The following is a 15,625-nucleotide window of genomic DNA, read 5'->3' as shown; positions in this document are numbered from 1 at the left end:
ATGCCTTTAGGAAAGTGTCAAGAATATGCTTCGGTTCCAATTAATTCCTGATTGCAGTCTTAGAATTATTTGTAGAAATTTTTTGACGACATTCTCTTCCCCAAAAAACTGGCTATTGTGATGAAGACTAATTTCCGTAATATGAGATAAGAATAATCTATGTGAATTAAAATTTGAACTATTCGTTAAAATATGAAAAGTGTTAAGGTGTCTTAACAAATTAAAGAAAATATGATTTCGACGTTAGAAACTTCACTATTTTCAATGTTGATTACACATGATGGAATGAACCTAGACTCATTTTGAATGCCTAAATGCAACAGGTAAAATTGTGTTGACTTTGGATCTACATATAGACATGCACACAATAAAATTGTTGCAATGTCTCTTGAAAATTTCAAAAATTCTTATATTATTTTTGTACATTCCTTTTGATACAAGGGTAAATCTATTCCATTTTTTTTTGGGGGCAAACCATTTATAGTACTTTAAGAGAGTGAGTAGAGAAAAAATTGTTAAATTGTAATTATCTTCTTTTTCTTCCTCAGGGTGAAACACTATATCTGCTCGGTCATAGTTGTGCCTTCTGGTGAACCATGTAAACTCTTTCTCTTGTGTGTTAATATATTTTGCTCTATTTTCTAACACTAAGAGTAGAGCCAAACATAAAGATCTTAGCATCAAAAGTAAACGTGAATAACATAGCCAATTTCTTACAACAAAATGAAATATGAGCAACTAGCCAAAGAAAACTGAACTAGTGAATGTAGAACGAATTGCATCGGAGCAAAATAAGGTATGACAAACGTGTTTTTCAATAATTGTTAGAACATAATAGTTGAAGATGCAAAACCTATGGAAAGGGGCACAGAAGATCCTCTTTTCTCCATGGTGGGAGTTCAAATTAATCAATTTTAGTCCCATAATGATCCATCACACCAGATTACTAAAAAGATTTGACAAGAATATATACTTAAAACATAAAGCCTTTTTTTTTTGTTTTCCATTCTTTTTTCTTCACTTTAAAGGAAAAATTACTACAAAATGAGTTCTGTACAGTTAAGTAAAAGACCACTTTGCCCCGGAAGCCCTATGAACAAAACTTCCAAACAAAACTGAAACCATATAAACTGGTTGGGATTTCTTCTATTACTAATCCAACCAGAGAGAACCCACAACTTTTTTTAATCTAAAGAGGAACCAAAGAAAAAAAAAAAAAAACCAACCCCGAGAGAATGATGACTCAGCTAGCATCTCCAAGCTGACGTGGAAAGTAGCTCTCGATCATGCCAACACAGCAGAATCGAGGTCTGACGTTTTGCCACGTGGAAGCCTCTGGCTTGCGCCCGTCGTACTAGACACTCAGCCTGAGATTCTGTGAACTCACTGAACGGCACCGGCGACAATCCCGCAGCGGCAAACAATTCCCACCAGGATGACGACGGCAGGCGATTTCTCGCCGCTGCAACCGCCGTGAAAATCTTGGGCCGGAGAAGAAACCTCTCGATTAACCTCACGAAATCGAGGCCACGAGTGTTAGCTGCATCGAGCGATTCCAGCAAAGAAGAGTACAATTCGAGCCCGTTGATGAAGTTTCGACGAAACGAAGGAGGACCAGCTTCTCTCCATCCCCTCTGTATCAACGAACAGAACAATCTGCGGAGATATACGCCGGAGAAGACAGAAGAATCGAGAAATCGAATCCGACGTAGCGAGATGTCCAAGAATCGCCGGTGAAAGATTGACAGCGATCGTTTCACATTCCACAAACCTAACCGCATTGAACATTGCAGTTTCGAAATTACGAACGCTCAGGAATGCTATTTGGAAACGGATTCCAAGTTCATCTGCCAACTGATAAAGGTTGTCCTTGATGAGTTCTGCTTCAATTATAGAATCTTCCGGCACAATAGCAGTTACTCGGAGAGAGGGTAGATGAAGATTATAGTCTCTTGACCTGTTTGCGAGTTCTTGCATGAACGACGCCCATTGAAGTCCAAGCCCAATCTCAAAGTCTATAGCATGTATGATACTTGCTCCGTTCAGAGTCTCAAGTAGGGTTTGAGTCGTGCTGAAATTAGCGAAAGGAGCGATAGGAGATATCTCACAGAAGGCCTTGTAAGCTCTGATCTTATGAAATGTTGCTGAAGTGGAGGAATATGCAATTCGATTAGAGCCAGTGAGAAGAAACTGAAGGGCTTCTTTGAAGTAAAAGGCAGCCCGTTGGAGTGGCTTTCCATCTGGTGAATGCAAACGTTGATTGAGCCGCTCCAATATCCCCTGAGCTAGCTGCAACTGTGTTAATTCGAAGCTCTCTGCAGCTCTAATGAGTTGATCCAATTGGACACAATCGAAGTCATGGTTTGAGTCGATGCTGCTTTGATAGGAATCATGGGATTGCCTTAAAGGATTTGAATCAAGACCCAGGTTTCGATTGGAAGAGAAAACAGTTGCAGGTGAATTGAAATCAGAAGAAATAGGGAAGTTGGGGTCAGAAGGTGATATGTGAAGGGAATTAGGGTTTTGGGAGTCGAAGCTACCCAAGTGGGCTAGAGTTTTCGACATGGAAGCAGAATCATCTTTTTCGCTTATACCCCAATTCCTGGAATCCCAGTCTTCAGATTGCAACAGAGGAAGATGATGCAGTAAAGGGTCATCCCAGTGGAGCGAAGCGTCGTCCAAAGAGACGCCGGGAACCGCCGGAAACGACAGAACTGAATCAGGTCCACCTGTAACTTGGCCTGGACTGTGACAGATATCAAGAACAGAAGTGGGTTCGTAGCAGGAAGCAGGATTATTGAAGCTGGGATTATGGGTGGTGGTTGTGGAGGTGTTGGTGGTGGTGGTTGTCGGGTTGCAGGAGAGCTGAGTTTGTTTTGGGTGATGATCACGCTGGTTACCAGTAAAGGGGGATTTCATGGCTAGCAAAGAAGACAGAGAAGAACAAGAGCAGCAAGAAGCTTGCAACTGCTCTGCTTCAATCTCCTTCAAATCCTCTCACCTGAGTGAGGAACCAGAAGCAAGGAGGTAGAGAGGAGAATGAAGGGGGGTGGGCTTTTCATGGTTATGATTGCTGGCTTTTTATCTTTGCGTGTGTACATGGCAGCATAGTGGGATGTGGTCATGTATGTGAAGATGAATTCATGTTGGCCATGATGAGACTAAGAACATTGATTCAAGATACAAAGTCAGAGTTGGTCCTTTCTTCTTTGACTATCGCCATTCATACATCACAGAGAAGCATTACTCGAAGAAATCTTCTTCTTGAAGTTATTCCTCCACCAACTCAATGGTTATAATACAGTTACAACCTTCATCTTGTTTTAAAGAAAGTGGACAAATTCAAGAAAGGATCCACTCATCAAGGGCTGGTGGGTCCATGGATGAAAGCTTCTGTCACAAGCTTCTGTCACAAGTTTTTCTGGGGTTAGAAACTCAGAGAGAGAGAGACAGAACCTTCAAGTATCTGGTTCAATTTTTACTACAAACAGGTGATAGGTGCAAGACATGATGGTCCAGGAACTGGACCACAGGAAGGACAACTGAATTTTTCCAGTTGCAAATAAGAGTATAGTCATGTTTTGGCACTCAATTATGGGGCAGACTTGAATGCTACGCATTAAATTAATAGGTCTATAGCTCTGAAGTTGAACCCCTCAACTACAACCCCTCATCAACTACTCATACATAGAAATAATTTCTTGGCTGGTCAGGTTTTGGGTGGTGGTCAATTCATAAGAAGGTCCTATTGATTCAATTGGTAAAACTTCTAATTTCCTCACAATGGTCTAACCCTTTAAGGTATCAGTGCCTCAACAAGGTAAGATACATACATTTATTTTGATGGAATTTGTGAGAATGAGGGATGATTAACACACTTAGAAATTTTCAGAGGAGAGCTTCTTCTTGGACATCTACCCAAATGAGTTCAAAAGCTGTCTATAAGGCTATGTCTATGTCCTTGTCATGATATGCTGTCGGGAATGCTTTGGATGCTAGTCATGACCATTCTTAATTCACCCATTGGAAAAAATTAGAAGTGATAGCCATTTTTTTTGTGTTTGCTCTTTCTTTTTTGATGTTGAGTTTTTTAGCCAAAAAAAATGGTGGAATGCTTTTTTAAGGCTTCCGACATGAATGAGGATCCTTTTCAACTTAGGGTTTTACTTCGATCCAACTTTATACAGAAAGGTGAAGTGATTAACCCTATCTTTACTTGAAAGACCTACTCGAGTGGGATCCAGCCCTATCTGTGTAATGTTGATTGGAGTAGAGACAGTAGGGAGATTGAGATATATGAATGACGATCCTCTTTTAATATATAACAAAGAGGGCGTCCTAACATGCAACAAAAGATGTCACTAAAAGCATCAATTCCGCTTCTAATACCAAAGTAGGACAGTTGTATGCTGATAAGGTTTGTAACAAATCTAAATCTTCAATAATTCTTGGTTATTGCCAAATATTTATATACATATACATAACCGCGAAACCGAGGCTTCATTTAACGGTCCCACGGCCAAGCTCAGGACATGCTCCAGTGGAAAGAAACCCTTAGACAAGAGAAGAGAGAATCTTGTCATCAAGGAACCCTACCCTTCTTGTTTCCATTATATAATATATGTACATCAAATTACTCTACACCGTATGTAAATGTCCTTTGCTTTCACAACAATACTACAAATATCACAATTTTAAACCTCAGGAGATTAATGATATCTAAAGACTAAAATTTTATTTTTTGGGCATAGGCTTGAATAGTGGGCAAAGGCTTGAATAGATCCGTTGGATGGGGAATAAAGATGCACAATTTATCTCATCCAACAACTATCTCTATTCCCGACACCATTCATAACCACACATAAAACCTTTTGTCATATATAATAATATTCTATGCATGCATGCACAAAAGAATTTCTCGATCATTCCTTCTAAGAAAAGAAGACTTGTGATATGTGCGTGACTATCACAAGGTCAATACTATATCAATCTCGAAAATTCAAATACAGTTTATACGATATCGATACTGATATCGATACCATTATACCAATACATAAAACCTTGGTGGCATGAAAACATGACCATGAGACGTGTGAATTATGGTTTTGTACTAGGGAGATGCGATTGGTAGTGGCTCGAAAGAAGTGGGAAGAGATGAAGGGATAAGAGTGTGACAATACATGGTAAAGGTGTAGTAGGGAGATATGTACATATCAAGCATATGTGGAATAAGAAAGGAACTGAAGATAGGCAAATATAGTCTCTCCTTCCATAAGAACACTTTAAAGCTTTTAACATGGCCAAACAAGCTCCACGACTGCCAAACGCTTTCTTTTAGGAGAATGAGTGATAGCCATGTCTCTCTTTATTATTGATTGATTGATTGATCGATCTATGAGAGAATCTCAATGGGTTTTTCTTTTGTGAACTACAATCTTTCTCTTCCTCTTCCAATCGCATCTCTTCACCCTACGCGTCAAGGCCGTGTGCTTCCATATGGGATGATTGGATGCTTGTATTTTTTTTTCACTTTGCTACTTTGCCAAATATCAAACATGTGTTTAACTAAGTTTTATTTTATTGTTAAAAAACTTGCCACACCTTCAAGTAATAAAGAGTGGGACCCACATTGCTATTTTTTCCCACCCATATGTCTTTCTAATTTATGCAGATTGCATGTAGGGTTTCATATTATATTTGAAGGTTAGTTTCACAACAAATTGTTGGTAGTTCATATATATATATATACAAATTTATTATAAGCTAAAAGTCCCAAAAGAGTTTGCAGCTTAAAGTGTTCAAAATTGAGCAACGGAGAAAAATACAAGGGTAGGGCGGATTCACATCCTCTGTAATTCATTTTCCTACGATTCTTTCTTAGGATTGTGCCATGTGGCATTTTTTTGGGTGACCGTTGGATTACTTAATGCCACATGGCACAATCCTAGGAGGAAATTGTAGGGAAAGAAATTATAGAGGATGTGGATCCAACAGTGGACAGACTGTGAAATTTACAAAAATAACTAATTAAGACATCATCAACCCTGTTAGCTTATTTCCATATATGATTGAAGTTAGTTTCCGTAAAATAGGATGAGAGATGAAGAATATTGGTCTTTTTCGATAGGAAAGATAAAATACAAATTTTTTTTTTTTTTTTTGTTACAAAACGGGGTCAAAAGACCCAAAACAATACAAATCAAACTAGAGCACAACTCTTGAGACAATCCTCTCTAAGGATGTCTGTCATTTCCTACGAGGGATCATTCAAAAAGACCAGATCATCTCTTCCAATTAGCCGCCTCTTAGACAACCAATCAGCAGCCTGTTATTTTGACGCCTCACATGACTAAATCTAACATGGCCTCGAGAAGCATATAGGCTTCGAATTTCAGCAACTAATCTTCCCATCGATCCTTGCTCGTTAACTTCTGGTTCCAGTAACCTTATGGCCTTCAGTGAGTCTAATTCTATTTGGAGTGGCCATGCTCCCATATCCAACGCTACCTTTACCCCTTCTTTGATTGCGCGCAGTTCCGCCTCTACTACATGGCATAGAGGAATCTTGATAGCAAATCCTCCTCTGAACAGACCTTCTTGATCCCGAATCACCCCAGCTAATTGAGCGTAGCATTCCTTCACTTTCACAACAGCATCCGTGTTGCACTTAAACCATCTTCTTCTAGGGCATGTCCACCCTAAAACTTCCAATTCTTTACTTGGATCAAGAACAGGGCTTCGGCATGTTGTCCAAGCTTCCTTATTGGCTCGATAAAATTTTTCGATAATGAGCATACCATTCCCTGGGTCGGAAAAATCTATCTCATGGATATCTCGATTTCGCCATCCCCAAAGAAATTGTAGGGTACACACAAATCGCTCAAGCCAATCGTTGCTCCATGTGGCAGCAAACCCACAGATAATTTTTTAGGTAATACAAATTTAAATCAAACCTTAAAGGATCCAAATAAAAATTACGTTTGTTAAAAAAAATTAAAAATTACCCTTAAATTTAATTTAACACCATGGTATCTCTAAAATTATTAAAACGAAAAATAACATGACAAAGTATTCATTATGATCCAAATGATGATTTAATACAATAATTTCTCGTTTTTTTATTTTCCTTTTGATGAGCTTCAAATGATTGATTCCCTTACATAATTTGATTTAGAAAAGATTTAGATATTGACTTGTAAACAAAGTCAGATTGTAATAAATAAATAATTTTTACCAAAAAATGAGAAAATAAATAAATAAATAATTGGCACGATGATGATGTGACCTAACAGCCCTTAATAAAAAATAATTTTTTTAAAAAAAAATCAAAACAGAAAAACAAACAAACGCATCTTTTTTCTTTTTCCTTTTTTTTTTTTTTTTAAGTATTTCCAATAAATTAAAAAGGTTCATTTCACACGAATGTAAAATTATTATGAGAATGTAAAATGCATGACGTCATAATCAGATTCGCATAAATGAACCTTGACATCATTGGTAATCTTTCTCTAAATTTTTACTGAATTATCATTGGAGCCATTTGTCCATTCAGCTCGTGCTTTTTGCTAAAGGATTTTTATTTAATTAATTTAAAAGTTTAGTGGCTTTATCAAGCATTAAGCCCATTCTTCGTTTTTTATAATTGCTTTGGATTCTCTTTTATTTTTAAATAATTTCTTTTTTATCTTAATGTCCCACCTCTTAAAGTTGCTTTGAGTTTTCTTGCACTTAATGTTGAAGATTTTTTTCTATATTTTATTAGTTAGAAAATTAATTCTGTGGTAAAAGCTTAAAAAATAAATTTAATAGCTTGAATGATTCAACAAATCAAAAGAAGGTTGGATCAACAAGCACTCAAATCCAAAGCAAACCGTGTGAATTCAGCTGTTGTTTTTTTAAACACATTTTTCTATTTGGTGGAAGTATGTTTAAAATTTTATGTTTATTATTTTTTATTTTTATTTAAATATATTTTTTTAATCATGTCTTTTATCTTATGATTTATATTATCGAACTTTAGTTTTACATTGGGCAGAAAAGAGCTGATTATCTTGTTTATATATAATAAGGACCCATGTAATATATCTGTGAGATTAAGAATCGAATTGTGTGATGCGAACCAAGCCTGAACCCTGGTGTGATCCAGCAATGGTTATATAGCTACATATTAATATTAATTAATAATTCTATATGATTTGGGACGTGGGTTGTAGGTCAAAGGCCTTAATCTGGAAGACCCGTTTTGTCATTGGCCCTAATCTGGAAAGTGCACTGCTAGGTAGAAGTGTGGAGATACCATTAGAGAGGCATTTTTCTTTAGGGAGGTCAACTGAATAGGTACCTTCCTATAGGGAGTTGAACTGAATCACTACCCTCACAAAGGAAGGTAACTTTACCCTTTCCCCCATAGCCTTAGGAGCTCTATATAAACCCATTTTCGAGTTCATTTTCTGCATTGAATTTTCGCCTCCTCTTTCTCTCTTTTCCTCCCTATTGTTATTTGGTTAAGTAGTGAACATAACTTGATTACACCTTAAGTAACTTCCGGTAAGTTTCAGCTTTGACGAAATATCGTATTACTAAAACCTTTCAAGTGCTTGTGTAGATTCTTCAACAAGTTCTGAATACTATTTAACTTCGGAAACACATTTTTCTATTTAAATTCGGATTCTATGATGATCTTTGCCTATTATAATTTTCTCTTTCTATAGTGGAATTCACATTGTATTTTTTTTTTGGTGATACTCAACTCGTTGTGCCAAATTTTGTCAAGTCCATCAACTCAAACCAAACCAATGTTGGGCCAACTAGTATCGGTTGGACCAAACACAGGCTTGACCCCAAGAAGCTTCAAACAACAACCAGGAGGAGTCAACTCTAGACCTCGGGAACTTGAGGGGATCGACGTAGAGACTTTTCCATTGAGGTTCGAGATTAACCCCATGCTTTGAAGGAAAGATTTGGAGATTGCGAAGGCTAGGGTTCGACCACTGTCCTAGAGAAGACGAGTAACCGAGGAATGCCCTGTACCTCAAGAACTGCAACTCTGTACCTGACAACAGATATATTGACTTGCAATAACATCATTTCTTAGGCAACACACCTGCTGAATTGTCAGTCGTGCATATCATACCCATGTCATGTCAGTCATCACTGCCACACCGCGGTCAAGTGTTGGTAGGTCAAAATGGTCGACTAGCTCTTGCACATGATGTGTCAGCCAAGGAAGTGATCTGCTCTAGCTAGATGATCCAACGGCCCCTAAGAGTCAGGTTCTGCTATAAATACCTATCACCCATCACAGTTAATGATAATGTTCATTTACTTTCATTATGTTTGTTAAACTTTTCAACTCAAACACTTAAAGCCTATTTCACAAATAGTGTTTTTCTCAAATCTAACTTGTTCTTTGGAGGTGTGCTTGTCTGACCACAGAGACGGCTTGCACTCACCTTATTCTTTTGTGAATAATGAATCAAATCAAGTAAGATTGATCACGACTCACTCAAAGACACAACAAAATCAAAAGTTGAAACAATAAAATCTAGATACTTTGCAACCGTTGATTACATCCTATGACAGTTGAGAACAAAACCAACTAACTATGCTAACAAACGTGAATGTTTCCACCTTTGAGAAATGGAAATATACAAAGAATTCAAATATTCCATATTAGATTTCGAAGACTTCAAAATATTCCACTAATTCTTTTCTTAATGTTGAGAAGATCCGTTTGTACACTAGTTAAGATCTAGATTACAATTTTTTTTATTTTATTTTTTCTCTTGGGTAATAATTAAGATCTAGATTTCAATTCATTCCATTGGATTCATAATCTTTACTTAGGAGTTAGGAATTAAGGATATTAAAAAATAATATTAATCATGAATTATTATTATCTTAACGAGAAAAGACATTTCTTTGGGAGTAGATTTCCACCTTCTTTTTGTTAAAGCGCGAGAAAGGAAAAGAAAGGAAAGGAAAAAAGGGGAAAAAAGGTATCGACATTTTGCATCTTTTTTACCGGTACAGATGAAGTGATTAGAAAGACATTCGTGTGGGACCCACCGATCCGATGGTGATGCACTCCCACCATTCGAACATATTCTTCTGCTGATCTCATCTCATCCTTCTCTCTTTGATTTTTATTTTTTAAATTGAAAATAAAATCTCCACGCCGCAAAAAGTTTCCAGCCGTGAGCGTCATATATACGCTCTCTCGCTACTTAGCATGCAAGGAAAGACCCCAGTTGCCACGTCACCATGCATGCATGTATGTGTGTATGTATGTATCGATGATGATGATGGTGTTGTTGTTCCGATGATGAAGCGATCAACATAGCTAGTGGGTCCCGCTCTCCTGCCACTTTGCTTTCTCCACTAGATCCTGTGGGACCCAGTGGAGGCGTCAACAACATTTGACTCCACGCAGCCTTTCACCCGAGAAAGGAAAATCTTTGCTTCATTCTTTTCTCATCTTCAATTCTAAATTCTAACTCCTAAACAAGCCATCTAGTGGATTAAGCAATGTTATACACAGGATGGCCAACCGGGTTTGGCACGATCGGACCGGTGCTAAACCCAAGTAACTCGGTACCAACCCAGGAGGAGGTCGGATCGAGGAGTTTTCGGCAGATGGCTCGAGTGAATGTTGGAAATATATTACCACAAGGCGATCGTATAAGACAAATAAAACAAAATTAGAAAACTTATCTTGACTCAAATGGCATGAATGATCTCTTTGTTGAAAGCATAGTAGTATATCTCAAATGACACACCAAAGGTGACGGAGTTGAAACGTGTCAATAGTAGTCAGTACTTTCTTTAAGGTATTTTTTTTGTTTATCTTTCTTTAAGGTATTTAAATGTCCCGAATACTGCACACGGGTTAAGAATGCATTTTCACCCATACGATCAGTCAACCCCTCCATCATAGACGGTGCACCCCGTAGTTGATGGATTAAGGGATCCATAAAGCTATATTCATCAATTCGGTTTCTATGACACAACTTAAAGAAATCCAAAGCTTCTCAAAAATGTTTGTGCACGATAAAAACAAAACATCTCCTAGCTTTATATAGAAGAGTAAGAAACACCATCAAAGGTTGTCTCCTAAAGAACAAACCTCTCCCTTTAAGGCATGTTTGTTAGCAAAGACACCTATTGGCCATTTAGGTGTCTTTTAGGAAAAGACTCAACCTTTAGGAAAATAAATTGTTTGAATTTTCAAATAAAATTACGAAAATTACAATAGAGAGAACCCAAGTTGAGACGAATAACGGAATCTCCTGATAATCAAAGAAGTTTTAGGTTCAATCCTCAAATATTGAAATGTTGAATGACATTGATTATCAAAGAAATTTTAGGTTTTTTGTTCCAAAATCTACCAACTCCGGGTTAGTCTGAAGATGTTTTGAATTAGGGTCCGCCTTTGGGGACGGGAAGCCACCTCCGATGGTAAAAGTACTAAAGTTAGATCTTGGATAAGACAAATCCTCCTAAAGAAGAATAAACACCCAATGAGTATTAGTGCTCTTGGGTCGCTGCAGGAGAATAAATGCAAGGCTAACTTCGCTTACCGGATTTGGTCCTCTAGCTTTACTCTTATAGGCAAATATAGTTTCTTTCTTGGAGAATACAAACCTTGACCATCGGATCCTTCCAGTTTGAATGGAGAGCTAGGATTAGGGGTGGCACTAATCTTGCAGGAGAAGCTAAGGGTTTGAGGCACCTTCTCTTAGATCTGTCAATGGTTCTATCCTACGTGGGCATTTCGATCGTGACATGTTCCCTTCTAAACTCTAGACAAGACCGTAAGGAAGCAACACTTAGGAAGACATAGAACAATTGGCACCTCCCTCGATAAGCACAAAGAAATGTTGAATTTAATGCTCTAACACACGTGCAGATGGAAATAGCATGTCTCCCACCGACTCGTCAACTTTTCCGAGAAGTGACGTCCCAAACATTCACCATGCGCTTATGCTGATAATTTGAATCCTCCATGTGGCAACCTAGGAGGATAATTCAGAAAAATACTGAAATGTTGAATCAAACAAGAATTGATACAACAAGGTTCAATCCTCAAATACTGAAGTGTTGAATCAAGATTGATAATCAAAGAAGTTTTAGGTCCATATATTTATAGAAAGAGAGAACATGATATTTAGGAGAAGTGGTTACTCTAAGAGTGGGGATTACTACGTTTAGGGATGTCAACTAACAAGCACTACAAAAAAAATTATTTTTGGCGACGGTTTCAAAAGCCTCTAAACCGTCGCCAAAAATGTTTCACTACGATTTATAACTATCGCCGCTATGTTGCCGAAACTGCGGTCGCGGATTTTCCGTGACGGTTTTTGGGGGGAAATACTTTGGCGTACTATAAACCGTCCAAACTTCATTTCGACGGTTATAGATAGCGCCGAAAAGTATACTATTGTCAAATATCGCAAACATGACCCGGTCAAAACCACACTATTACGGGACGGTTTTTCTTATAACCGTGGCCGAAACATTTAGATAAAAGGCGTGGCCTAATCCTAATATATGGCGACGGTTTATGTCATCCGCGCAAAAGGATTTTCCGTTTGCGCAAACCGGACATAATATTTGCGGTTTGCTACAACCGTCGGGGAAACATTATATTTGGCGACGCTTGAAAAATTAAGCGTCGCCAAAAATGACTTTTTTGTAATGAAGGACACTGAGTCATGATTTTTTTTATCCAAAAAAACAAGTCCATTTTTGGTAGGTTCACTCCTCACTAGTGAGAGCTTTTTGTTTTCATAAAATAAAGCCTCTTGCTTTGACCCAAAGGAAAAATCCATTAAATACATGTTCAAAATCAACAATTCATTAAAAAAAAAAAGAAAATAAAGCTGTTAATGTCTAATAAAGATATCTGGCATGATCTTGGATTTGCTTCAAAATTTTTTTTTTTTTGAGTAGAAAGATGATTTATTTAAAAGAACATGAAACAGCAATAGTTGTAAGAACACATTTCCAAATAATATTGAGTATTATTGTCAATTCTTTGACATTTGAGCTGTGAAGATAATCATGACTCTATGGTGGCAGTTTTCAGTTTTGAGGCAATAACTTTAAGAAAGTCTTAGCACTCAAAACTTCAGTATCTCTAACCAAACCAAAAAAAAAAAAAAAATTAAAATTAAAACTAAAAATAAAAGTTCAGTCTCCCTATACTTTCTTTTCTGTCTACAATTCGTTGACTTACGGCCTTATATGTCCCCAATCCTTGTGAATGATTTGATGAAGAATAAAAAGAAAAAGAAAAAAAAAGAGAAGAAAATGACAGAGACTACGGGCCTTTTCGGTATCAATTATCATTATTATTTTTCAATACTTTTCATTGTTTTAATATTTTTGGTATCTATTTTAGTTTTTTTTTTTAATAGAAAAATCTTCAAAATCTGAATAGACTTTTTTCTATAATAGACTTTGGGTCCAAAACTCATTCTTTTTGCACAAGCCACTTAAAATCTAAATACAAATTGAGTGTATCATAATAAATATACATTTTTATTTTTATTTTTATAAAAAAAAAAAAACTCTATTGTTTGTTCTTTTTCTCACTCCCAAACCCTAATTATTCGTTCTCAATTTTGAATATTATATTTTTTTATCAGTTTTCCACTTATTTCTCATTCAATAATTTATTTTGATCAAAAGTTATCAAATCATTTTTTATTTTTGACCAAAAAATGTATTCTTATGCTCATTTCTTTTAAACAAAATAAAGAATAAGATTTGATTAAAAAAAAAAAAGCCTTATACCATGTTTGTTTGAATGAAATTTAAAGATAAAAAATTATTAAAATACCATTGTTTGACTAAATACCCCTCATTTTGCATGCCAAAAATCACCCACTGACCCTCCCCAAAACATAGAAGACTCGGTAGGAGCCCTGCCTTTATTATGTGGTAGAGTAGCGTCAGGAGAATACATACCTCTTTCTCGACGTGGAGCTGATCTAGAGTTGCAATCAACTAGCCACATCGGTTTTGAGAAATGAAAAGAAAAGAAAAGAGTTCTTTATATGTACTCCACCTAAGTTGAGTCAAAATTCTTGTTGGCTCTCTTAAGTGACTTAGATTACGTGTAATCCAAAACAAAATTACATCTAGCTCACAATTAACAGTGCCCAATTAAGTCTTAAATGAAATGACCAAAATATCCTCTTAATACTAACTCACTAAACTACGCTTGTGTCTCATCCCATATCCAATCCTTAGGTGCGAGATCACCCATCATTTTCCTACATCTAATCGGAAACAACCACACTCCTCCCCCTCCTTGCCACCACTGCCTCCACCTTCTCCCTAGCCTGTTGGAAATCACCCACTGCACGTTGCCAAAAACATTCCGGCATTATTCCTTGCCGTGTAAAATTTTCAAAGGAAACAATCCTTCACGTACCTAAGGATTGGATAAGGATGAGACACAAGGTTAGTTTCAGTCAATTTCTTTATATTATAGTTACATAGATATCGTTTTTCCCCCTTTCCACAAATCATATTAAGTATGGTTTCTAACATACTCTTGGCTTCTTTAGATGGCATACTTTTTTATTGAGAAGATTGTTCAAGTGTCACTGGTGAAGGTATGAAATTCAAGCTTGTGAGGTATCATTGTCAATATATATAAACAATACCGGAGCACAACTGAGAGCCTCACATCTATAGATGGACCATGGACTGAGTCTTCTGGATCAATGGCCTTATGGCTCGATTAGGCAAAACATCAAGATCCGAGCCAAGGGAGGAAAATGCACCCCCATAAAAGCACTCTACGAGGCAAATCTCTCTCCTGTATTCAAAATTTCTCCTTTGAAGAACACACATCATTCAAAGGTTTGGTCGGCTGAGGTGAGATAAGGTGAGGTGGTTCCTCAACTCAACATCGCTTGTTACCTGGGTTTCCCTCAGTGACCATCGCATCTGCAACTCCTGTATTAAGCCGTTTCTCTCTCTCTCTCTCTCTCTCTCTCTCTCTCTCTCTCTCTCAAACAGATCGGTAGATGATTTCTCAGCTTCATTACTGTTCTGCTGCTGCTTTGTTGCTGATTTTGCCTTCTCCAACCAGGTAGCTGGGTAATTGACACTTTGTATCCTATCTATGATACACTGAGCTGCTCATTCATTGACAAAGAGTTCAGCTACCAAAAGAATGCCCACCCTGAATCTCAGTACCTCCAAAAGAATGCCCACCCTGAATCTCAGTACCTCCATTATGGTAGTTCTGATTTCAGTGCTGTGCAATTAATGCTCAACACTGTGCTGCAAACGGTCCAAATCTTTTTTTCAAGATCCAAATCTCGATTTCAACAATTCGCTGTAGGGTGCTGTGGAATAGCAATTTCCCCATTATGGTGGAAGCCCATGCACGACTCTCAATTAAACTCTCTTATATTTTTATTATGAAAAATTTTAGCTCCACCCCATAACTTATCCCTAAAACTTATCAATCAGACCATTTAGAGGCGAAAATATATCAAAGGGACTCCTGGCAGTAGAATATCACAGTTAAGCAAGTTAGATATTTTATAAGGATAAAGATGACTGAACCCACTTGACTTGTTTTCTGTTTTGCAACTTCTTCTTC

The 15,625-nt window shown here is 37.2% G+C and overlaps 1 protein-coding gene across 1 annotated transcript; it reads right to left on the bottom strand.

The window, feature by feature from the left end:
• Positions 1-1,208: 1,208 nt before the first annotated feature.
• HAM4 (GRAS family transcription factor) lies at positions 1,209-3,270 on the bottom strand. The gene is given in 2 exon segments (XM_089155851.1): positions 1,209-1,631; positions 1,633-3,270. Coding segments are annotated over 2 exon segments (1,671 nt in total). The 5' UTR covers positions 2,920-3,270; the 3' UTR covers positions 1,209-1,247.
• Positions 3,271-15,625: the final 12,355 nt, after the last annotated feature.

This window comes from Hakea prostrata, chromosome 5, assembly GCF_041222555.1.
Source record: "Hakea prostrata isolate BN-2017 chromosome 5, UWA_Hpros_2, whole genome shotgun sequence".
Taxonomy (NCBI): domain Eukaryota; kingdom Viridiplantae; phylum Streptophyta; class Magnoliopsida; order Proteales; family Proteaceae; genus Hakea; species Hakea prostrata.
Note: the sequence above shows the minus strand (reverse complement) of the source record. Positions and strands in the feature narration are given on the sequence as shown.